A 26,405-nucleotide genomic window follows, 5' to 3' on the forward strand; every position below is an offset into this window, starting at 1 on the left:
GATTTTTAATAAACCTTATTACTTCTCTTGAAATTAATAAGTTTGATTGACTGTTCAATCTGTTAATTTTACCAACATGTCTCTTTTGACTGGAAGTAATAATGTTTTGAGCAAACCAATCAGAGTCCAGAATTGAATCTGATGGAGAATCTTAGAGCTAAAGATTAGGGTGATGACAAGGAGCTCATCAAAAATAAATCATAAAAATATCAGTGAAAACTGGTAAAAACATGATCAGTAGTTATAAAAAAAAAAACTTGATTACCACGATAGCACAAAAATCCTCTGACTTACATCATGAGCCACGAGTCCTAATGCCTCTATCCAGTTTACACTGAATCCTGCCATCTTTCATAAACAAGTCAGGGGAAATAAAAGCAGAATTTATGTTACAATTAGGCAAAAAAAGTTTAATTTACATTTGTGAATGGGGAGCAACACTTTAAGAGAAGTTCAATGATACCTACATCTTTTAAATACTTACCAAGTGCTATGTAGGGGTATTTATCTGATTTTAACAAATTGGTTTATAGCCTTAGATACGTATGTTAGGGTTAAAGAAACATGTCAGGTGAATTTGCACTAAAAACACTCCAAAAACAAAATGTACTAAAGTAAGAGAAAAAGTTACAACTGGTCTAATTAAATAACTTAAATATATCATTGATCCTGATGGCGTGAAGTCTCCTAAACCGTCTCATGAATACTTTTAGTTTTCAAGTGAGACGTTTAAATAATGTTTGCTTCTTTCACAGTGAATCTGATTTATTGCAATCCAAGCACCAGCTGATCTTTCTCTCTTACGTCAGAACCAAAAGAGAAGGTGAAACTTTACGTGAGTTTGTCCTGTTAACGTTTCATGACGCTGTTTTTCAAACATCTTCACGGCCTTTGCTCCAGCTCGGCTAGAGTGGAAATTTCCACCTTGTTTCAAGCCGCCTACAGGAGAGCTGAAGCCGGTCACCCTGACAACGCGATCTGTGGTTCCTTAAGGCGGCAGCGAGAGACCTCTGCTGGTCATAACACGTAACTGCAACCAAAATCATAAACTAAACTACACAAACACCTTGAATATGGTATATTCACATTAATATTGAACATTCTAAATACCTTTCAGTCTGATTGCTATTAATGTATTTTCAGAAAACATGAAAACCTTCACAAAGTACATTGATAATGTGTTACTATTAACCAGAGGTGGAGAGAATAATGAAGTAAGAGTACCACTACTTCAACATATTTTTAGTCAAGTAAAAATAAAAAGTATCCAAAAAATAATTCAAATAAGAGTGAAAAAAATATTTGGTTAAAAAGTCTACTCAAGTGATCAGTAACTGATCAAATTATGACTCCTTAAATATTTAACAATAACATAATCAGACAGAAGAAAATATAAAGTTAAGTGGAAAGTTTATTTTAAGGACCAAAATGACAATTTATATAAGGAAAAAAAAATTAAATCAGACAAAAGAAAAATTTTCCAAATCAGTTTTTTTCAATAAAAAACAAACAAACAAAAAACTCATGAAACTAAAAAACTACAGGTGTGTGTCTGTGGCTGGTGCATTATTTTTTGTTAAAACATATTTGTTCTTCTTTCAGTAGGTAGAAAATGCAGAAATTTTACTCAAACAAGTGTTTGAGTAAAATGCTCAAACACTTGCTGTACTTACTCAAGTAAAAGTACAGCATAGTAAAAATACTACTAAAAGTATATATATTTTTAAAAAGTTACCCAAGTAAATAAAACTGAGTAAATGTTACTACCTACCTCTGCTATTTGAAAATGAAACACAAATGTTTCCAATACTAAAGAGGACATTAACACCAGGACATGTCTCAGATTCTAAATTACCTTATCTTATTCCATTTTACTTGAATATGGACTCTTTTGACTGCAAGGCAAGCAGTTTCAGGTTAATGTTATTTTAAGACAATTGCAAGACAATTTGTACATTAGTACAAATGATATACATCTACAAGTAATCCACAACCATTTAATTGTCTTACAGCACCAAGTCTTTGGCTCCTCTTCATGCACATCTCCAGTTTGATAAATTGCTAGAAATGACCTCAAGTCCAGCTACTTTTCCCAAGACAGATCGTTGGCATAATCCATCACAAATGCAGCATAAAATCTCCCAACCACATCATCATTAAGGGCCAAAATTTGTAAGCTTTAAACACTCTACGGTGGCCTCTGGTGACTAAACTATGAAGTGCTGCTTGAACCTTCATGGCTGTCCAGATGGCTATTCTATTGGATATTGTTCAATAGTTGTGATGCTTTGAACATATATTTGTTGGGGTTAACAAATAATGTCTACTTGATTTAATTAGAAATTTAAGGTTTGCTTGTTTGATCGTGAGTTGCCTCAGTTTGCTTGTGATAAAGTGTAAAAGTTAACACACAAGACAATCTAATAAGAGCCTGGGATTATGATTGCGCTACGAAGTCTCAGTCTAGTTGTACTTACATAGTTAACCTGTGGACAGGAACACTTATGACTATTAACCATACTGTACCTTTGGACTGACGGCCTCTGCAGCCTGTTCTGTCACAGGAGGATTGAGGAATAGTTTTGAACTATTCCTCAAAACTGTATCTGGAGGAATATTTAGAGTCTTTTTCAATCTTTTTATTTCCTTTTTCCTGTTGATGGCAATTATATCTTCTTAGAACTCTGGACAAATCTCTTCATGTATTTTTAAAATGCCATGAAACACTACTGGCACTAGTCCAGGTATTTAAGCTATTCAATCACAAACAGATGATGCAACTGCTGAACTGGTAACATCAGGTGGGACAGAGATCAAATATGATTTACAGTTGTATTTTCATGTGAAAAATACAGTTCAGATGGCCAAAGAGTCGTAGGAAGAAAGATTTATGTTTGAGTTGAGATGATTCAAGAAAATCCAGAAAACAGGAGAACTAAACTCTGATCTTTTATTGTCTCATTTCTTCCACTGAAGCAAAAATTACTCATTAACTCACCATGCCTCTAAAATGTAAAGACTCTTTGCCACTCCTCCATATCTCTTTGCTACTCAGAGCTCAGTGAGTTTCTGTTTCAGAGAAACTGAAAGGTCACACTGAAGAGAGAAATGGCGCAGCAAGAAAATCAGCCTGACCGACTAAAATTCTCCTGTTTGATCTGTCTGGATCTACTGAAGGATCCAGTGACTCCTTCCTGTGGACACAGTTACTGTATGAACTGTATTGAAAGCTTCTGGGATGGAGAAGATCAGAAAGGAATCCACAGCTGCCCTCAGTGCAGGAAAACCTTCATACCAAGGCCTGTGCTGAAGAAAAACATCATGCTTGCTGATTTAATAGAAGAACTGAAGAAGACTGGACTCCAAGCTGCTCCTGCTGACCACCGCTATGCTGGACCTGAAGATGTGGCCTGTGATTTCTGCACTGGAAGAAAACTGAAAGCCATCAAGTCCTGTTTAGTCTGTCTGGCCTCTTACTGTGAGAAACACCTTCAGCCTCATTATGATGTGGCTCCTTTGAAGAAACACAAGCTGGTGGAGCCGTCCAAGAACCTCCAGGAGAACATCTGCTCTCGTCATGATGAGGTGATGAAGATGTTCTGCCGCACTGATCAGAAGTGTATCTGTTATCTCTGCTCTGTGGATGAACATAAAGGCCATGACACAGTGTCAGCTGCAGCAGAAAGGACTGAAAGGCAGAGAGAGCTGGAGGAGAAACAAAAGAAAATTCAACACTTGATTCAAGACAGAGAGAAAGATGTGAAGCTGCTTCAACAGGAGGTGGAGGCCATCAATCACTCTGCTGATAAAACAGTGGAGGACAGTGAGAAGATCTTCACTGAGCTGATCCGTCTCCTCCAGAAAAGAAGCTCTGATGTGAAGCAGCAGATCAGATCCCAGCAGGAAACTGAAGTGAGTCGAGTCAAAGATGTTCAGGAGAAGCTGGAGCAGGAGATCACTGAGCTGAAGAGGAAAGACGCTGAGCTGGAGCAGCTCTCACACACAGAGGATCACAACCAGTTTCTCCTCAACTACCCCTCACTGCCAGCACTCAGTGAGTCTACACACTCATCCAGCATCAACATCCGTCCTCTGAGACACTTTGAGGACGTGACAGCAGCTGTGTCAGAGCTCAGAGAGAAACTACAGGACGTCCTGAGAGACTCATGGACAAACATCTCACTGATGGTCACTGGGGTGGATGTTCTACTGTCAGAACCAGAATCAGAACCAGAACCAAAGAGCAGAGCTGGATTCTTAAAATATTCTTGTGAAATCACTCTGGATCCAAACACAGCACAAACACACCTGAAACTATCAGAAGGGAACAGGAAGGTGGTATTGATGGATCAACCTCAGATTTATCCAAGTCATCCAGACAGATTCACTCATTACCATCAGGTTCTGAGCAGAGAGAGTCTGACTGGACGTTGTTACTGGGAGGTGGAGTGGAGTGGAGGAGGAGTTTTCATAGCAGTTGCATACAAGAAAATCAGCATAGCAGGAAGTGGACATAATTGTGGATTTGGAAATACTGACAAATCTTGGGCATTAAATTGTTTCCAATTTGCTTATCAGTTGGTTCACAACAACATCTCAACCTTCATCTCAGGTCCAGTTTCCTCCAGAGTGGGAGTGTACCTGGATCACAAAGCAGGTATTCTGTCCTTCTATAGAGTCTCTGAATCCATGACTTTGATCCACAGAGTCCAGACCAGATTCACTGAACCGCTGCTGGCTGGAGTTTATGTTTATCACAATGGAGGCTCTGCAGAGTTCTGTAAACTCGTATAAAACAAATTACTTTCATTCAAGTTGGTTCTGACTTTTAATTCATAAACTCTTTACACTTTTTGTTTCATGTCTAAATTGCAAATAAATCTGCTGTCAGAGGCCTGTTCTAGATATGTTCTGTTATAATGCATTCCAGGATGTTAGAAATTATTGGTAAACGTATTTCTATCATGTTTTTGTTTGATCACATTTGGTTGCAACTTGACACATATGAAACTATGTTGAATATTTGTGGACTCGTCATTACCTCTTGTGTTGTGCTGTAAATTTTGTTTTAGGATGAACCTCACAAGAAAGTTGTTTCAGTTATTAATTTCTTTGGTCTGTAAAGATGAAATATCTTACATGTATTTTCTGTCATTCTAACAGTATTATGAGAAAATAAATGCTGTTTAAGATTCATGTTGTTCTCGACTCCAACGCATTTAGTTAAAATTTAACGTGTCAGTTTCAGCCTTTTATGTCCATATTCTCATTTAACTGAAATACAGATGATGAAAACATTTGAAATCAGTTTGTCTGTTACTCAGACTCTCTTAAGATGATAAAGATTTTAAACTTGTCACACATTCAACTTAGAGTTATGAAACTGCTCAAGCCTCAGAAAAGAAAATGTATAGCTGTGTTGAAAACTGTTCAAAATTCACATGAATAATATCATTGTTGATTTCTAAATCAGTTCATCCCAACAAAATAATTTAACCCTTTCATGCATAGTAGTCACTACAGTGGCCAGCTATCTAAAAGCCATTTTCTTATGCTTCTTGTGGATTTTTATGTTATAAATGCACACAGACCACTGAAGTGGACACTGATGCATCATAAAATACACCATCAACTACTGGCCATCATGCTGCAAATCAAGTTCAGTTTTCTCATAAATTAACAGACATATTTTTTCCTCATAGTTCATAGTTTATTAGACAAATAAAAAACAAAAAGATCTTGAAAACATCTAAAATTATTTTATCTTGTTAAATTGTATTTTATTTTTTGTATTGTCGTCAGAATGTGACTCTACAAAAAAGTAACTGCAAGATTCAGTCAGATGCTCCACTGCCACAGTGTTGTCTACCAAGACCTGGGAACTTTTATCCAGGTTTTTAGAAAGTTTTTGTAATTTTACATTGAACAAACTCAATAAAACAGAGGTTTTTAATGTTATTTGAAAAGTTAAAAATACAAAGAAGATTTCTGTGTAGTACTTTGGATAATAAGTATATTTTAGATATCCTAAAACACAGTATAATTATTTTATAAAAATAATTCTTCATGTCTGTTAAACCACCATATTTTTCACAAATATTTCTTGAAACAAACACAACAGCTTAATATATAGAGTAAACATAAACAACCCCGGGGGCGTGCCGTGGTGGCGTAGGGGTTAGCGCGACCCACATTTGGAGGCCTCAAGTCCTCGACGCGGCGGTCGCGGGTTCGACTCCCGGACCCGGCGACATTTACCGCATGTCTTCCCCCCTCTCCTTCCCTGTTTCCTGTCAGCCTACTTCATAAAAAGGGACACTAGAGCCCACAAAAAGACCCCCTGGAGGGGTTACAAAAAAAAAAAAAAAAAAAAAAAAAAAAAAAAAAAACATAAACAACCCAAAAACGTCACAAAACAGAATTATTTATGAAAGGATTAGAAACATTCCTGAAAGACTGTGCTCCATACATGTCCAAAGAATGTCTGCATATCGCTGAACTTTGTCTGTTTTTGTTTTCTAAGAGAGAACAAATCAAGAGTTGGCAGTTGGTGGTAGTAATGCACCATTTTCGTTATTGGCCAAAAATCATCAAAGAAGTAGAAGAAGCAGTCAAGAGTTGATGGCCTGCAGCTGCTGATGGAGCTTTTAAGCCTCAGATGTTTGGTACAGCTTCAGGCTGTGGCTGGAACCGTGGGAGCGTTGGTAGTCTTGATCACGTGTGCTGTGGTTTTCGGGATGAATGGTTGGTATTATCTCTTTTTTTTGTTTTTTTTACGGTTGGAGAGAACTTGTAACAATATGCTGTTTAATAATTGTGCAGTTTGGTTTCTAAATGAAGATTATGGTTGGGTCTTACTCAAAGGGAGTGAAAGGTTAATCTGCCTCTGAAAAAGTAAAAATATGTATAATCTTGTCAACAGGGTTCTGCTTGCTCATTTCACAAACCGGAGATGTGCCTGAGCCAAAGACTTGGGGCTGTAAGACAACTGCACATGGGGTGGTGGTTTATTTACGAGTGTTGTACTAACTCAGTATTTCTCTTTCAATTTGGTCTGAAGACATTAACCAAACCATTGGCATCTATCCAGTCAAAGAGGATAAAAACCCTAAGAAGTTCTATCCACTGTTACCAGCAAGCCACATCTTTCAGTTTCATGAAAAACACCTCTGACAATGAGGCTGTAAGCAAGTCAACTTGAATGTGGATCAAGAAATTTTCACTCTGTAAACCAATGCCTTCAACATAATCTACTGGGTTCTTGTGAGCCACACAGATCTTCAAGTGGACGAAAGCAGGGATCTTTTCAGATGAAACTCGCATCTCTGCAAAATTCTGAATAACGAAGCGGGGTTTATTCAGAAACCCCTGTGTTAGACATGTTCTGCAGACCACCAGTGGCCCACTGTTTGAAAAATCTGACTAGAAAAGTGACATTTACAAAAGTTAAACACCTTTTTCTACAATTCATTTAAGTCCTAATCGAGCAGCATCTTAAAACGAGCTTTGTAATGCAGGTCACATTTGAAAGCAAATCACCAATCGTTTTAGTTTTTTATTTTTTATTTTTGCTGCTTGCGTGCAGTAAGGCTTTGTCAATCAGGAACGCCGCAGTTTATATATGTATGCCGGAAACATGCTTTTATTTTGAAAGCAGTTCATAACCGTGCTTACCGTAAAATGCTGTGAATGAGCGCAGTAACAACCGCCAGCCTTTCCTGACTGCGCAGCGCAGACTGAATTGTGTCGCACGATTCCAGGATTCCCGCATCACTGTGCGCCTGCAGCGTCACAAGATGAGTCCTGCCTCACGATGCGTGTGACTGTGGGTTTGTTATTTGGCCTCCATCACTGTAAGGGTGGAAGTGACACATCCGCACCGTTTGACAGCTTCTCCGTGGACGCTGAAGGTTGACGGGGTCTGCTGAGGATGCGCCCCGAGCGCACAGTTGATCTGTGTGGATGACGGGCTCCTCGGGGCCGCTTCAGCTCCTGGTTCAGCGCGGAAAGGATTATTTGTTTTTATACACCTGGAGGAGAAATGGGGAGCACGACCTCCTGCTGCGTATCTGGCAGCCCCAAGCTGCGGAGAAATGCCCACTCCCGGCTGGAGCCCTACCACCAGGAGTCGGATCTGAGCAGGGAGGAGACGGCGTGCAACCTCCAGCACATCAGCGACAGGGAAAACATCGACGGTAAATTTCTAGCCATACGTTTAGGATGCATGATATATGCAGAATAATTGTTAGTATCCCAGAATCTTTAGAGTTACTATTTATTGTGGAATAATTATTATAAGATACAGAAAATAAAATGAAAACAGTTCCCAAATAATTTCAACATTAGACTAAAGCAATTCATTATATTTCTATCAGTATTAGTTGTTTTAAAGGCAAAACACACATTGTTTTCAAAATAATATGAAATAATAAATGAATAAATCTGTTCAGTAACCCCAGAGGGAGAAAAATATCATCGCTCTCCTCATCCTATAGTAAAGACGGACATGGCCGCCAGTGCAGGTTTGAATATAGAGATGTTGCAGAAACATGCTGATCAGATCAGGGCACTCTTTGTGTTGGCCTTTGTTTTCAGTTTGTGCATGAAAGAAGCAGCAACTGTGCAACCCCCCTCACCTCCAACTCTAAGCCTCCACTGATACATGCTAATATGCGTTACAATTGAGCCATTCAGGATTGGGAATGCTCTGCTGAATGGATTGCCTTATCTGCAGTCAGTGATTTCATATACATGGAAGCTGTACCAGGCCTCCTGCGTCTAACAGAAATCTACTCCTTATTTTTACGACCCAAAAGAAAATGCAATGTTTTGGTTCTTGCTGTTGACGCTTGGTCATCTATTCTACTCTTATTCATATTATCCAAACGGTATTTTTCTTTTCAGCATTAAACACTTCTGATCAGGGCTGCAGGATGTTTGGAAAATGTCTCCATTATTCTCACTGAGCTTTAGCATCCTGGTCACTGGAACCTAAATCTGGTGGAAATGTTGTCAGATAGTGAAAGTTAATCCAGCTCGACAAATATATATTTGGTAAGCAGTTTGAATGTATTAAATGCTGTCAGATGTTGACACAAAATGGGATGCAATTTGTACAAGTTTTCATTCAAGTTGTAAATTGCTGGTATTTTGATACACCTTCTTAGGTTTTGTTGTCCTTTTAAAAATGAGTGTTTGGTCAGTTGAGTACTTTAAACTGTGCTGTGAGTGCATGAACACTGTCCAGGGTGTGACCTGAGCTGATGTGGTTGGTCAGGAAGATCAAAATAAATGTCAGAGAAACATGAAATATCTGGAACATTTATTGTACAATGCCAGCATTTAGGTCTTCTTATCCCTTAAAGGACTGACTGAACACAGACTCACATCTGCTTTACATTGAGCACACGCTTCTTTCTCCGGTGGCTGTCGTTGTGCTCTGTGTTTACTTGAGTGGAGAAGCTTCGGATCGCATTACAGCCATTCTGATCAGCTGACTACCAGTGTCTGTACACCCAGAGACGGATTCAGCATCGCAAAATATAATGGTTCATTTATTTTAAATAGAACATTTTATCAAATTAATAAAGATGTGAAAAATGTATTGCAATACATTTGATTTATTTTCCCATTTACATGTCTACATTTACGGTTTTGTCAGGCGTATTTATTGTTGTGTTTGTATTTTAGAGCTAATTTTATCTGAAAGAAAAGTTGTTAGTGATGAAATAGTTGAAGCTCTCAGCAGGAAACTGACTCCAATCATACAGACAGAGCTTCAGTGGTTTAAATGAAAGGATATGTATGTGTTAGAATGGCCTAGTTAAAGGCCATTCTAACACATGGAACCATCTAATTGCGAACTGATTCGCAAAGAAATTTTGAATTAAAACATCAGTGTTCCATAGTTAAATACTCGTCTTTTAGTCTCCAAACTTCTTCCCCGTTAAGACCTGAGAACTTTGACCCGGTTTAAATCAGAACCAGGAAACAGTTTGATGAAGACACCCAGTTCTTCATACAATTGCCAGTCTGTGGCAAGACTGATTACTCTCCATCCAACCTGCTTCAGCTTGAGGGATTTCAGGAAGAAAAGTGGGAAAAACATGAATTTTTAGATTTTTAAAACTTGTATCTAAATTTCCCTAATAGATGGAATTAGATGGTTCCACAAAGTATTAACTCAAAGACCTAAAATCATTAAAACATCTCAATGTACCATTTTACCTCCACTTCACAGTTATGTGCTGCTTTGAGTTGGTTTTTCATGTAAAATCAAATAAAATACATTGATGTTTGTAGGTACCACGTCAAAAATGTTGAAAAGTTTAAGGTTTGAACTTTTCCAAGGCGTTTTTATCTCGCACTAGAACAGAGACAGAACCGCTAACTTCAGTGAGAACAATCAGCTCCTACCTAAGCCTCGCTATATAATGTAGTTCATAAACATCTATCTGAACAATATCAGCATGTAATGATCAGTCCTGTGTGCTTGCACAGAGCATACCTCATACATTCTGCATGCTGTTTGTAGCAGCTGTTAACCTGAGTGCTTTGTCTTTATCAGGTTACGATTTCCTTTTTGCTTGGAAATCTTCCACCATTGCATTGTAGGATGGAAATATGTTTTGTACTAAACATGTATTTGCTAAATATTTGCATAGTAATATGATTGAAAGGGTCAGGCGACTCCTCTGGGGAGGGATAAAGATGAGCCGTGCTGAGACGCAGTCTGTCTCAGTGAAGCGGGGACTGAAACCGGAGCGTATCTAATGTGCTCACTCTGTTATGAATTCACTGACAGTATGCGACGGAGATTACGGCTTTATTAGAATGTGCAGCTCCATATGAAAAAATGAGTCTCTGGGAGGCAGCAGGGATCCAGCTGGAGCAGACAGACGAGGCCTCCAGGGAGAAACCGGCGTCAAGAATTCACGCCTCAATTTAAAAGCCTTACAAGTCGGCTTTCAAGGCGTCACATGTTCCTTTTCCAGCCTTAATAAGAAATTGGTAGCATTTTAGTGCCACTGCTTTATAATACCGCACAATTGGCTCAATCATTTAAAACATTTTGACAAACTCTAAGCTATTAAGTAGAATTAGAAGAATGAATTGAACCTTCATCCATCCATCCATCTTCTTCCGCTTATCCGAGGTCGGGTCGCGGGGGTAGCAGCTTCAGAAGGGAGGCCCAGACTTCCCTCTCCCCAGCCACTTCTTCTAGCTCCTCCGGGGGAATCCCGAGGCGTTCCCAGGCCAGCCGAGAGACATAGTCCCTCCAGCGTGTCCTGGGTCTTCCCCGGGGCCTCCTCCCGGTGGGACGTGCCCGGAACACCTCACCAGGGAGGCGTCTAGGAGGCATCCTGACCAGATGCCCGAGCCACCTCAACTGGCTCCTCTCGATGTGAAGGAGCAGCGGCTCTACTCTGAGTCCCTCCCGGATGACTGAGCTTCTCACCCTATCTCTAAGGGAGAGCCCAGCCACCCTACGGAGAAAACCCATTTCGGCCGCTTGTATCCGCGATCTCGTTCTTTCGGTCATGACCCAAAGCTCATGACCATAGATGAGGGTGGGAACGTAGATCGACCGGTAAATCGAGAGCTTCGCTTTTTGGCTCAGCTCTCTCTTCACCACGACGGACCGGTACAGCGCCCGCTTGACAGCAGACGCTGCGCCAATCCGCCTGTCGATCTCCCGCTCCCTTCTTCCCCCATTCGTGAACAAGATCCCGAGATACTTAAACTCCTCCACTTGGGGCAGGACACCCCCCCTGACCCGGAGAAGGCACTCTACCCTTTTCCGGCTCAAGACCATGGCCTCGGATTTGGAGGCACTGATCCTCATCCCGGCCGCGTCACACTCGGCTGCGAACCGCTCCAGCGAGAGCTGCAGATCACGATCTGATGAAGCCAAAAGGACCACATCGTCTGCAAAAAGCAGAGACGAGATCCTAAGGCCACCAAATCGGATCCCCTCTACACCTTGGCTGCGCCTAGAAATTCTGTCCATGAAAGTGATGAACAGAATCGGTGACAAAGGGCAGCCCTGGCGGAGTCCAACTCTCACCGGAAACGAGCCCGACTTACTGCCGGCAATGCGGACCAGACTCTGACACCGGTCATACAGGGACCTGACAGCCCGTATCAAAGGGCCCGGTACCCCATACTCCCGGAGAACCCCCCACAGGGCTCCCCGAGGGACACGGTCGAACGCCTTCTCCAGGTCCACAAAACACATGTAGACTGGTTGGGCGAACTCCCATGCACCCTCCAGGACCCTGCCGAGGGTGTAGAGCTGGTCCAGCGTTCCACGACCAGGACGAAAACCACACTGCTCTTCCTGAATCCGAGGTTCGACTATCCGACGGACCCTCCTCTCCAGGACCCCTGAATTGAACCTGATAATTTTATTGGGTTCAGAAGTAAATCTCAGTAGTTGCTTTCTGTCTAACTTTATTATTTTCTCACTGCACCGTAGAGGAATTTAAGACTGCAGAAGTCTCTTACAATCACATTTGAATCATTTTGAGTGCAGGACTGATTCTAGGGTGTGACAATATGGCCAAAAATCAACAGTATGCTATATTGAGCAGTTCACCGGATGACAACACTGATCCCAGTGAAAAAGGAATATGACAGGACAGCATAATTACTTCACAGCATTGGACTGGCTTTTCACAATTATTTTTATTGCCACTTAAATGGACTTTAAAACTACAGCATCTGCAAATCAATGAAGAAAATGTGTGCTTTTAGTTGGTAAGAGTTATTGAACAAATCAGTGCTACTTAAGTTTAGAAGTATAAAACAACTTAGCTTCCAACAGTTGACGATGCGTTTTTTTGGGAATGAGCTGCTTCTCCTCCTCAACCAGCTCTGCTGCCGCTCTAAGATCTGAAATTCCCTCCAATTCTTTTTCAACCTCACCGTCTCTTTCACTTGTTACAGACTGGATGGAGTGAAGTCAGCGTCTTAAATAGCCTTGAGCAAAACAGACAAAAAAACAACCTGTTTGTATTTTTATCAGTCCCAGCAAAGTGCTGATTTTCCAAATCATAACGCTTCCACTACCGTGCTGCAGGAGGAGCTTCTCATTTATCAAACTGACATTATTCTGGAAGTTTTGTGCTTCATTTGGATTCATCTTTCAAACCCAAGTAGTGCAACCACATTTTTTGAGAGAAAAAGAGTGTTTTCTTTTAACCCTTTCAAACAAACCCTTCATGTTCAGATTTCTTTCTTTTCATAAACTTTTACACTTTGCCTATAAAAATCCTGTAAAAGCAGCAAAAGTGTACGTTGACTTTACTTTTACTTTATGTAACATCACAGAGCTGAAATGTTCTATCAAAAGAGTGAAGTTCAACCTCATAAAATATAACTGAACATACCTGGAAAATATATAAAACTGTAGATGAAACAAAAACAAGACAAAATGACCTGTGATAATGACATTTGCATATAGGATCAGTTAAAAGAAGCTGTAATTTGTTTTACTTCTAAACATTTAATTCATAACCTGAAGGAAAACTGGGCCTGGTTTGGAAAATAAACAAACTTTTTGTTCATTTTGTTGATACCACATGATGTTTTTTTTACTATATCTAACCCTGATTGGGGGGAATATACAGTATTTTCAGTATTATTCCTTCAACCTAGAGACATTGTCTCATCTATCCATCACTGCCACTAAAAACCATGTTAATTTTTCTGCTTCAAATATTTTTTCTAAAACTGTAAGAGGTGGAAATTTGGCTGCGCTTTTTTGTTTTCAGAAGCCGTTGAGTTCAGAGCGATCCTGTCCCGTTTGGACAAGCTGTCATTCGTAAGGCGGATAATCAGCCACATGAGGATTATGCAGTTCAGGGAGTCATGGGAATCCTTCAGGGATACATTTGCAGAATATTTAATATTTTAAAAACCCAGAGATTTGAAATTTTAGTAACTGAAAACAACAAAACACATTATCTGAGAAAACGTTGATAAAGCCAAACGCAGCATTATGATTTTTGCTTTTTGTGGACATTTTTTTGTTTGGTGGTGTTTACGTTTAAAATAATGTTTCAATAAAAAAACATCCATGTTAATTGAACAACAGAGTTATTATGTTTCTTCAGGGAGAGGCTTGTTGTGTGCGTAGCTGACCCTGTAGCATGCTGTGAATTTTGAGGACATGTGATTGCTGCAGCAGTGTGTCTCAGCAGACCTGAGATTTTAAAGCTGAACTGCTGTGGAAAAACTGTGAATCAAGAACGATGGTATTCGCTTTAGAGAATGAGTCGCCTTTGGCAGTACAGGTTTATTACTGACATTACTCTTTTAAAGCACAGCTTATGGGTTTTTATTTGTGAAAGAAACAAGGACACATACTTGGACAAAATGATTGGGTCATCCTTTAAATGACTGAATTCAGGTCTTATTACTCCAACACTGTGCAACTTTCTCCTACTACTCTCCTGTTAAGCATTTGCTCCAGTTTCTACTGCAGTTTATGTTATCTATTTTTTATTTTACTCATCTAACTCTTGTACTTATGGAGTACAATATTATCCATTTTTGCCATTCTGGTCTTTTTTAGCAACACCAGCGTAATATGAGCTGATTAATTAATGATCTTGTTGCTCATCATCTCTGACAGTAACTAATGTTTGCTGTAACATTGAAGTCACAGCCTCACTGAACCCGACCGAGCCGAACAGGCTGGAAGATTTCAAGTAAAATCTGATAAACTAACATTACAAACACAGCATTCTAGATAGAGACAGACGCCAACTCTGGAGGAGGAAGATGGATGTGGACGGCGAGAACAAGAGACAAAGTGGTCATATGATCTGCCTTATTTTCCACAAAGCTGACTGTGTTTTTCTGAGCCATCAGCTGATGCTCTTTAATTTAGGTACAGGAAGCGCTTTGCACTGCACAGTTCCTCCAGTCAGCCTCTGTGTCGGGAATGTTGCTCAGGTATTAGCTGGAGATTGTTGATGCGCCAGGTACTGGACAAGGTCAGCAACCTTTACAATCCAGAGACATTTTTTCCCCTCACTTCCGAGTAAAATGTGTCCAAAGCGGCAAAACCTACATGACAAACAAAAACCTCTGAAAACGTCTCAAGTTTTATGCCTGCAATTTATTTCATTGACAGAAATCCTGTTTTAAAATATATTTTTATATATTAACATTCTTCTTTGACTCAAAGAACAATGTTAATTTGATATCAAGAGAATTTATATTTTTTATTTTTACACTGACATGATATTATGAACTCATGTTATACAGTGTCAGATTTTATTTTCAAGTTTATATGACGGACAGAAAATACTAGGAAATTAATAGAAAATATGAAATCAATTACATTTTTTAACTGAGATTTATTTTATATTTTGTCAGGACTGATCTAAGAGCTGAGATATAAACTTTATCAGTTGTAATCAACTCATCTTGTCTTTCTTGCATTCTTAGCATTTCTTCTTTTTTTTTTTGCTAAATATTTGAGTCAGAGGCATTAAACTCTTTATTAGGATTTTGTTTTTAAACCTTCAACACTTTTTCCCCTCTAAGGGGGGAAAAACATGAAACAGAATGTGATATTGATGAACAAAGACTGGTTTTTACATGTATCAGCATGTTGTTAAAATAAAGAGGACTTTAATCCTGAAACATCTGATCTGACAGCTTCTAACAAGCATTAAACAAAATCTTCTTTCAGTTCAATATTCATTTTAATTGAAAGTAAATGAGTATATTCATCATCACATACTGAGATACCTTAATATTTAATTTGGTTTTAATATATATATATTTAATATATATATATATATATATATATATATATATATATATATATATATATATATATATATATATATATATATATATATATATATATATATATATATATATATATATTATTAGTTCTGCCTTAAAGTATAAAATATAGTGGATGTTTGTATCAGTTCTTGTAGAAACAGTTTTTCCAAATGTACCTTTGTAAAAAGGTCTATAATGTTTGCTTAGTGTTATATTAGACAGCATTAATGGAAACATTTTCGTGTGCAGGTTGCATGTTATCAGTGCCTTCACAGGCAGCTCTCCTCTCCTCTCCAGGTGTTTTGGGGTCATGTGGAGGTCATGTGCCAATCATTGGTGATGATTTTGTCAAAGAAAATCTTCAAGATTTCCAACGGTTAAGCTAATAGTTCTTTGGAAAAGAACCCCGATATGCAGAAATGTTGTTCAGTCTATCAAGCCCTGTTTTTTGTTTTCTTCTAGATTTATTTTAATAAAAAGGAACAAGTTGTGTCATTATGAGAGTATTCTGGTACCAAATGTCCAAAGATCCAACTGTAGTCCATCCTTTGAATTCATGAGACTTTTTTATGCCTGAATGATTGCTACTGAATAAATGACCCCAGCTGTACTGGTTACTGTACATTTAGCATTAGTACCATTTAAATTGGTCCAGTTTCTCCTCCGAAATGAAACCATTAAAGATCAGCATGCATGACTGAACAGGAAGCGCGTTCCCTGACTGCATGGGAGCGAAGCATTGTTCACGCTGCCGCGGATTCCAACAATAACGCAGAGATCACATTCACAGCAGAGAACTCTGCAGATCTCACAGGCATTCTGTAATTAACTTCATAAAATAAAATAGAAATATCACTATTCTAACTGTAATCTAGGTATTTTTATTTATCACCTGTAAGCTTATCTAAAGATTTCAGAAAAATTCTGATATTTTTGAAGAATAGAACAAAAAATGTATTTGAAATATTTCTTATAATGAAGCTTTTGTGGTCATTACAAACAAAAAAAGGTTTGGCTTGCTTTTTTGTTTTAAAAAATAATTTATAAGATATAAATATATAATTTATAAAGAAAAATTACAGTAATACTACCATGAATGAAATCATATTAATGCAGTGCATTGAGGTTGTTACAGCGAATATAGTCACCGTAAATGAAAATACAGTCATAGAACTGTAAATTAAAACGTTAATGAAAGTTGCTTTGTAATTCAAAAAAACATATTAATAGTGCAGAAACATTAACTCCATAAAGCACATTTCACTAATAAGCACAAATTTTATAAAAAGGTTGAAATCTCAAAATGACACAGAGGCAAGAACAAAATATTCAGCCAATAACCAGGTTTTTAATAGATGGAGAAGACATAAGTTGAAGAGTTAAGGCTACACCTTTAATCTCGTTTTGGTAAATGAGGTTTTTTTTCTCTGGGCTTTCAGGTCTTTGTTCTCTCAAGCACCTTGAAGAAAACAAAGGATTTTCCTCCTTTGTTCCTTGACTTAGATAAGAAAATCTTTGAAACCCTGAAGGCTATTTGTCTTCAGTACCAAAGAAAGAAAAGACCTGAGAAATAAATGGGATTAACCTGCTTATGGTAACTGATAGCAGCATTTGAGAACGTGCTGCAGATTTCTCCAGCAGCACTCACCAAGAACATTATAAATTCACAGCTTAGAAACTTTTTGATTTGAAAGACGGTTTTAAACAAACGTTGTAAACACTGCAGCACCGTGGAACTGGAGCTGATCTCTGCAGAGCAGGGAGGACTTGTTGTTCGTTCATTATTCAGGAACAGGAAGGCAGAGAGGCAGGCTCTCCTGGTGACGGGTTTCAGTTCGCCACAGCGAAGCTCTGTTCCCCGTTAAAGTTTACTTCAGGTGACGAGTATCGCGTGTCAGCAGTGATGTGAGACGCTGTAAACTCTGGGAGCTCCCTGATGGATTCTGAAATGTTTTCTGGACTGTCAGGCTGAAGCTGCTACAGATCCACAAAATAACCGGAGTAAACATAAATAGCAGTTTGAAAATGATGATGATTTCATTTATTAAGAGAAACAAGCTATTCAAACCAACCTAGTCTAATAAAAAAACAATCAATTTCAAATCAGAAAATCAGAAAAATCAGAAATTAACTATGATTAACAACTTTTTTTGTGGAAAGTTGAGTTTAATTTCACCAATTATACAGCAACCTGATGACTGCTGGACCTTTAAAATAAAGAAACTACTTGAACAGAACCGATATGAAAATATGAAGCACGCTATAGAAAACAAAAAAAGGAAAATCAATTATATTTATTAACATAGAAAGGGTTAAAAAAATAAACATGTATCAATGTTTGGGATTCCAGCAAACCTCAGTGAGATCCACAAATAGAGAAAACATAAAACAAATGAATCTTTACAGCAGAGACTGAAATTACAACAAAGTGAGCACAACTCCAAAAAACAAGAGTATTTGAAAGGACAACAAAAAATAAGGACAACCAGAACTCTGAAATATTCGTAAAATGTAATTGTCATCAACTTATAGATCTCAGATAAACAATGTATCTGGATAGAAACTGAAGGACATCTGAACCAATCAGAGATAAGCTGGGAAATAACAGTAGTGAAATTCAGATTCTGTTTGGAAATAAATCAAGCCTGAATATTTCTGTGCAAAAAGTCACAAAACATAAGATAAACACCAGCACACAGGGAAACACAGATGATAACTACTGTATAATCAAAGCATCTCAAAATTTAAACATTAAAAATAGTTCATGGTGGCAGAACAAATACATGACTAGCAGTCTTTAAGCTAACACTAAACATTTTAGCTCCATAAAATGCTTAGTATTACATAAAGGGGCAAAGCTATGTATCATTTTAGCATGCTAAGTACTGCCAACTGCTAATACCACAAGGTTTGCAGATGTATGTCTAAATAAATAAAGGTATGTTCTTTTCTGCTTCTGACTTTGTATCTGTTGATACACAAATCACAAAGTTTTCTCATTTCCACATATTGATAATTTCAACATTACCGATGTTAATGTAGCCAAAAGTGGGATAAATTTGCTTCTCCACAATGAAGACGCAAATACATTTTTAAGTTTTATGATATGCCATATCTGATTTTGAAGAGTTTTAGATGTTTATGATTGTCCTTAACTTATCTCAGATTGATTATTTTATTTGATTATAGAGTTGAACATGGAGTACAACCCATCAGACCATCCTCGGGCCAGCACTATATTCTTGAGCAAATCTCATAATGACGGTAAGCAGCCTGTTTTTCTTAATGATATTTTTCTTAATTATATTGAAGATTCAGGATAATCAACGTGGAAATTGTCTGGTAGAATCTTCATCAACATATTGTGGATCTTCAGTAGTTGTAAGCAACTGGTATTGGTAATTTAATGGCTATTTGTAAATGGGCTTTCAGGAGGTTATTCATCTCATGTAGTTTTCCAAACTGTTTTCTGTTTTTTTAAAACATGTCTAGAAATAAGTGACAGAATTTCTTCCTGCTCGTCACTTTTCAGAAAATCTCCAAATACGTCCACTAGAGGGCATTTTAAACAAAAACATGCTGTGAAAACTTTTCTGTTAATTAAATACCTGAATGTATAAAAAGTATGCAATCATTATACACAATAAAAAATGTTCTTACATGTATGTTTAATTGATTTTCATAATTCTGACATTTAAAAAAAAATCTGAAGATATTAATTTATTTATTACAAATTTAAACACATGATTTTTCTCTGATTTTGGAAGTTAATAACCAGTTAAAGAGAGAAAACAACAGTTTATTTCTGACAACCTCAATGTGTAAAAAGATTTTTTTGCAGACTTTCAACAGATGGCTACTTACAGAGAAATTCAAGAGATTTTGAAACTGAAATTGTTTTAATATTGCAGACATATTATTGTACTAGTGTAAGCTTTTCAGAGTGAGATGATGTAAAAATATGATTTCAGTGGTATTTTGTTTGCACAAAAATTATTAACATGATGCAGTTGCTTTTATTTAAAACAGAAAGCAGCTGTCATTTCTTCTGCTGCTTAAATAAAATAACATAGTTATTATAAATCTGTTTGTAACATCCTTTCAAGTGTTGTTGTCTGAGGTGCAGAAAGTTTAAGTTTGTTGATTTTCTTGTTTTTCAGATGTGATTTACAGGAATGGTGAGTCCTGTGATTTCATCTCCCTCTAGTGGCCGGACCCTCTCACTGCGCTGCTGGTGTTCATTTGCAGCTTCTAACACTTTGCGCAACATTTTTTGTGATTTGCAGTTAACAGTGTTGATTTCTTTTTTTGGTTTGGCTTCCTGTTCTAAGAGCATGTTGTGCAGGTTGATAACTTTTGGCTTTTGCATGTCGCTTACTGCAACTTACAGCGAGTTATAATCATAAATCATTTTTCTGTTCTCATTTTTGTCCATTTTTCATTTTTACAGTGCGAGAAAAACGAAAGAGCCAATTCATCAATAATGTGAGTGCAGAGTAAAAGCTAAATTAAGTTGTTGATTATTTTTAATGCAACTCTTGCTGTTAAAAATAATGTTGCACATCACTGTCACCCAGAATCTGTCATGCTTCATGTGGGTCAGACAAAACAACGGCCGCTGTAATCCAGTCTTTCTCTCTCTCTCTGTGTGTGTGTGTTTTTGTAGCATGGCAGTCTGAGGAGAAAATACAGCTCCTGCTCAACCATCTTCCTGGACGACAACACAGTCAGCCAGCCCAACCTCAAATACACCATCAAATGGTTGGAACATGAAAACTGTGCACTCATAGCAAAAATATTTCTGTTTTCTAGCTAATCATTGACTTTTCTCTTTTCTTTTGCTTTCATAGTGTTGCTTTAGCGATTTACTACCATATAAAAAACAGGTGAGGACTCTGACGGCCATCATCTGTCCACTTGATGCCAAGCAGACTGTTGATGCTTAGATTAGTTTATTTTGCACTGTTGGGACATGACTGTATACTTTTCAAAGTAACCTCATTTTATATCAATGCACCAAGCGAGATGTAAAATTTTAGATTAAGGATTATTTTTGCTTTTTGTCACTTGAAATTTCTGAAACTGAACTGAATCTGTAGCATTTTTTTTGACTTTCTGTTGTTGCTTGACATATCTTAAGTTAAACATGAATTGAAGTCCAAAACTTCAAAATAAATAATTTTTTTCCAATTGCAGAGACACAAATGGAGGCATGCTGTTGGATATCTTTGATGAAAAGCTTCATCCTCTCTCAGTGAGTGATTTTATTCTTTTGCATGCTAATGTTAGATTGTGATCTTGTTTCCATGGTTTCCATACGCAATGCTGTGATATGAAAAGTTCATATCACTTGAACTTTTTATTTTTTAAGGTAAAATGTGTGGGATGTTTTGTTAGTAAGTTTATTTATAGGATTATTAAAGAGTTTATTTAATCTGAGGGTAAACTCTTCAATGATTATTGAAGTCTTCATGGATTTTGGAGCCAGCTCTCATATTTTATTAAACTATATCCTGCAGTCTAAGAGCTTTAGAGTCACTAACAATGTCCTTTTCTCATTTCTGTCCGTGTTTTGCTTCCTCTCTTCCAGAAAACAGAGGTTCCGCTGGACTACAACCAGCATGACCCGGAGCAGAAGCAGATCTACCGCTTCGTCAGAACCCTGTTCAGCGCTGCTCAGCTCACAGCTGAATGTGCCATCGTCACACTGGTGAGATTTCTGATCATACTGCAAACATACGCAACTTGTTTCTTAATGTAAAACAAAATGTGGAAAATGACTTCCACCGGTCTTTGCGTTAAACGTGCATTCATTTTTTTGCAATGGTTCTTAGTAGTAGAAGGAGGAATTCAGCACAGAGTGAATGAATACTTGCAAAATTATTCAAGCATAAAATTGCACGAGTAAAAGAATTTTCTTGTTTGCGTTGATTTGGTTCTGCAGGTGTACCTGGAGAGACTGCTCACTTATGCAGAGATTGATATCTGTCCTGGAAACTGGAAAAGGATTGTTCTGGGCGCCATTCTGCTCGCCTCAAAGGTCTGGGATGACCAAGCTGTCTGGAACGTCGACTACTGTCAGATCCTCAAGGACATAACTGTGGAAGACATGTGAGTCAGCTCTGCCTGCACGCTTTGGTTCGATTGAAAAGAACCAGATTCGAGTGCAAGTTGCACAGAGAGCATCGTGAGGCTTTAATAGCGAAGAAAGCAGAATTTAGAAACAGTTTAGCATAATCAGAAAATAGTGACAGGTTTCAAGCTTTCAGTTTTTGGAAGATGTTGCCAATGCAGACTGGATAAGTTGGATGGATGTAAATAAAATAAAGTAAAAAACCCCAACATATACTGGATTTATTTGCATGCAAGCGCAAGCAGTGCAGTATATTAACTTTAAGAATCTCTGTTTTTTCTGTAAATGTGCAAAACTCACCACAGCTCAAAATCACACCTTGTAAAATTAAGCAATTATTTATTTAACTTTAAATGTGAACAATTTATGTAAAAGAAATTCCTCCATGGCTGGAGAACACTGCGTCTGGCCGAACCGTTCAGATCTGTTTCCCAACATTCAGGCGTTTCTGTGGCAGTTTTTTAGTTCAAAATCTTTTCTTACCCCAAAAATATTCTACATTTAGTAATTCAGGAATAAGATCAATGTTTTATGTTTTTTTTTCATTTTTAACCAGGAATGAACTGGAGCGCCAGTTTCTGGAACTGCTGCAGTTCAACATCAACGTTCCATCCAGCGTCTACGCCAAGTACTACTTCGACCTGCGATCGCTCTCAGAGTCCAACAACCTGAGCTTCCCGCTGGAGCCGCTCAGCAGGGAAAAGGCCCAGAAGTTGGAGGTGGGGACGTTTTCATCCAGAAGGAAACTATCTGTTTCCATCAGACCGTTTCCTTTACAATAGTTTTATCATCCTACTGTAGTTATTTTAAGACGGCTTTTGGGGAATTTCTTAAATCTGGTGGGATCAAAGAATAAAAATTTGTTTCTCTTTATACAAACTTTGTTACAGTATTTAACCTAAATGTGGCATGTGACGCTTTACCAAGTAAATTGTATTGTTTTCATTGAAGTCTGTTGTAGAAAGAAGATTTTTTTTTCTTCTTCTGATGTTTATTATTAGGAAACAGAAAGAGCACAATTAAATGAATCAAAGAAATGAGGGAGCTTTCAGTCCTCTATGCAATGTGGTAATACATTCCAGCAGCAGCTAATCTTTTCTTAAACTATTCCCATTATTTAATGACTAATTATCCAAGTTACATTTTTTATTGGAAGCCCTAGTAAAGATGTGCAAAAATCCTTAAAGTCAACCAATCTTTTAGGTTATTTTTGCAGAAGCATGCTTTGACAATGTGTTTCATTTAAATGTATTTATTCAGTACAACTTATTTTTTATAATATCACAGGCAAAAATTCTGAATTGTTATTTCTTGGGGGTATGAATGACACGGCATCTTACACAATAAAATTGGGACTTTCAGCAAGAAACATTCCATGTGGGTCTGGTGGGATACAAAGGAGAAAATGTGCAAATAAATCTTGTGCCTACTGTTCAATGGTTAGTGTGTGTGTGTGTGTGTGTCGGCTTGCGTGTGTGTGTGTTTATTTATTTATTTTTTTTACTGCATATCTTTACTCCTTTCCTCAGCTTTAGGTGTCTTATTGGTTGCTACAAGTTACAGAAGACGATTAGGGCCACTGGAAAAAAAAACCCTATGAATTTTTTGTCAGAATTTGGACTTTAATCTCTGACTTTTTTATTTTTTCACTGGCCCTAGTCCTCAGCTGTAGCAAATCATAAAGACAGAACAGAAAAAAATGGATTCTTAGTTACATTTCTACAAAATAACCTCAGTGGCTCAACAGAAAGATTATTATGACGAAACGTATGTTCTGCTATACCGAAAACAAAACTCTCTCAACCTGACTGGATTTTTTCCCCTCTTTCCAAAGGCCATTTCCAGACTATGTGACGACAAATACAAAGACATCCGGAGAGCAGCAAGGAAACGCTCGGCCAGCATGGACAACCTGTGTGGGAGACGATGGGTTCCTGCAATCCTCTCCTAACCACGGATCACCGTCCAGGAGCCTCGTGGAACTGACTGGACCACATGCGTCAAACCTTTTGGCTCCTTTGGATCCTCAGTCCAGAACTTGATGGAACATCAGCACCAGCTGGTGAAGGTCACACCTTAAAAAGTGGATCTACTGTATGTGCAACATGAACACTGGATTTGGATGATAAGACTCCAGAGAAGTTTCTACCTAAACACGATGCCTTCGTAGTGCCTCGACTTGTCTACTGACTGGGAAAATGCAGGAATTTTGGACTTTTCTTTCACCTGTGAAAAGACGAAAAGCTTTGGACCAAGTCCTGGGTGAGGAGACGCCTTGAGACGTTTCGGGACAGGAGTTTGTGAAACATCTGCTCATATTTCTAGGCTTCTCCTGAATTTGTCTTAAGATATACGTCTAATACGATCTTTTATTCAGACAACCGTACAAGGAATATACAATTCAAACATTAGCCTAGTATGGAGCTTTTTACTTGTTATTTATTTCAAGTACTCCAAACAATGAGTACCTTCTGGAAGGTTTACAGTAGTTCTGGTGTACCTCTTAATACTCAGGTAGAACATTAAATATGTCGATTCCCTGTGATGCTCCATATTTTAAATATAAGGACGGGAACATTTTGAAGTAGCTCAGACTGTACATAGAAGGTGCCAGGAATAATAAAATTAGTAATAATGTTCATTCAGACATGAGTGACAGTTTGTTCTTTTGGGGTCAATTTCAGTTAAGCAATAGCAGGAAAGTTTTTTTTTCTAAATAGTGTTTATAACATAAAAATTATCCTTTTCCCCCCAATTATCAGTATTACTATGATCTTCATGTCAATTTTAACATGTTTTTCACAGTGGACTACAGGACACCTCACCCTTCTTTGCTTCATTAAGTATTAATATTAATACGTAATATTAAAAGTAAAACCATTTTGTCGGGGCTCTTTGTGTCCATAAAGATCTTTCTGTTACGTTTTCTCTCTGGAAGAAAAACGAGGACAGCTTCAGTTCAGATTTAAAGAACTTCTCACTGCGAGGTTATAAAAATGTCTTACCAGAAAAAATGATATTTTTCTTGAGCTATAAATTTGCTTAGCAACTCCTTTTCAGATCAAATAATATCTAATTTGATTTATTTTGTGAAATTTTCTCAAAGGCTTGATTCTGTGCCGACAGGTCAGCTGATACTTTGGATGGTGAAAAGTTAACTTTAGCTCACATTTTCTTTAAAGACAATTCAGATTTTTTTGAAGTAAGGCGTTAACATGGAGAATCATAGAGACGCCTAATTTTTATCAAGGTCCCTTTAAGAGAAAATGTCTACCATTGAAATAACCCAAATGTTTTTAGTTGATAATGTTGTGAATTTTTCATATTGTTATATTTCTGCATCAGACAGTTATGCTGACTGCCTATGCAGAGCTAAACTTATTGTTGCCTCAGATAAATTAGCAACTTAGCTGCGTTTTATCCGTGCAACAAAGAGAAAAGTGAACATAAATTATTAAGAATTTATGAGAATTGAATTCCTGTTCCAGAATTTCTGTTAAAGATATTCATAAAGCTCAACAAAACCTAAAATTAAAAACAACAACAACAAAAAAACAAAAACAAAAAAGAACTTTTGATGTAATAGAAACTTTCATGAAAGAAATGATCAAATTTGGTGATGTCAGAAAGTTGAGGAAGATGAACCTCAACAACAAATTGCACAGTAGGCAAATCAGCAGCATTTTTTTCTAGCCTTTTGTTTTATTTTTGTTTGTGTTACTGCAGTCCTCAAATAACCAATGAAACATAAAAACATCTTTTTACATCAACTCAAAACTCCAATGAAACATTTGACAGGAGAATGATCAGAAAACATTAGAAGAGGAACAAGAGTAATCCGAGGAATTTGTTTTTATTTATTCAGTATTACATGCTATACCTCCAGTTCATTTGAACAGTTTCCAGTCTTTGCTCAGTGACTCTTATCATCTGTTACATTAAAAATAAGTTTTACTGACAGTTAATGGATCCCTGTTTTTACCGCCGGGTGAGAGAAATATATTTTTGTTCTAAAACCTCAACAAATGGTGCAAACAAAACTGTTTCCTGTTTTACATGGTTAAACAAAACGATCATAATTTTTTTTTTTTACAAAAAAATGAAATAAAATTTCGTAAACTGTAGCAACCAAAGACTTTTCTTTATCGGATATAATTTAGGCCCTTTTGAGACATCAAATGTACTTCTTCCCCCAGAATGTTTCCTAAAAACAAACATCTTCATACTGTGTTAAATTATCCATACTGTCAGCATTAAGCAACATTTTTGTGTTCAATTAGCACAAATATATATTGTTTCTTTTGAATTAGTCTGATCATTAAGCTAGTAATGCATTTATTTATTTTATGACTTATCTTTGTACAGTTTATAAAGAGTACAGATTCTCAGAAAAGGTTGTTGTAAATTATTTATGGTTTTGTTGATTTGTGTTTTGTAATAAAAGAAGATACTCTTGTTTAGTAAA

General features: G+C 37.5%; 2 protein-coding genes across 3 annotated transcripts; both read left to right on the top strand.

The window, feature by feature from the left end:
* Positions 1 to 3,071: 3,071 nt before the first annotated feature.
* LOC116721247 (tripartite motif-containing protein 16-like) lies at positions 3,072 to 5,070 on the top strand. Its single transcript, XM_032564855.1, has one exon. It carries the CDS (start codon positions 3,109 to 3,111, stop codon positions 4,792 to 4,794), a length of 1,686 nt encoding a protein of 561 aa, XP_032420746.1. The 5' UTR covers positions 3,072 to 3,108; the 3' UTR covers positions 4,795 to 5,070.
* A 2,638-nt stretch (positions 5,071 to 7,708) lies between these two features.
* On the top strand, positions 7,709 to 26,405 carry LOC116722209 (cyclin-Y-like). 2 transcript variants are annotated; one of them, XM_032566405.1, is made up of 11 exons: positions 7,709 to 8,195; positions 18,997 to 19,071; positions 19,968 to 19,985; positions 20,258 to 20,292; positions 20,474 to 20,568; positions 20,658 to 20,693; positions 21,004 to 21,061; positions 21,398 to 21,517; positions 21,752 to 21,918; positions 22,497 to 22,659; positions 23,775 to 26,405. In XM_032566405.1, the coding sequence occupies exons 1-11, from the start codon at positions 8,042 to 8,044 to the stop codon at positions 23,889 to 23,891; spliced, it is 1,038 nt and encodes a 345-aa protein (XP_032422296.1). In that variant the 5' UTR covers positions 7,709 to 8,041; the 3' UTR covers positions 23,892 to 26,405. The 2 variants fall into 2 exon arrangements, with proteins under 2 accessions (XP_032422296.1, XP_032422297.1); XM_032566406.1 differs by lacking the exons at positions 7,709 to 8,195; positions 20,258 to 20,292.

Source organism: Xiphophorus hellerii, chromosome 6 (assembly GCF_003331165.1).
Source record: "Xiphophorus hellerii strain 12219 chromosome 6, Xiphophorus_hellerii-4.1, whole genome shotgun sequence".
NCBI classification, from domain to species: Eukaryota; Metazoa; Chordata; class Actinopteri; order Cyprinodontiformes; family Poeciliidae; genus Xiphophorus; species Xiphophorus hellerii.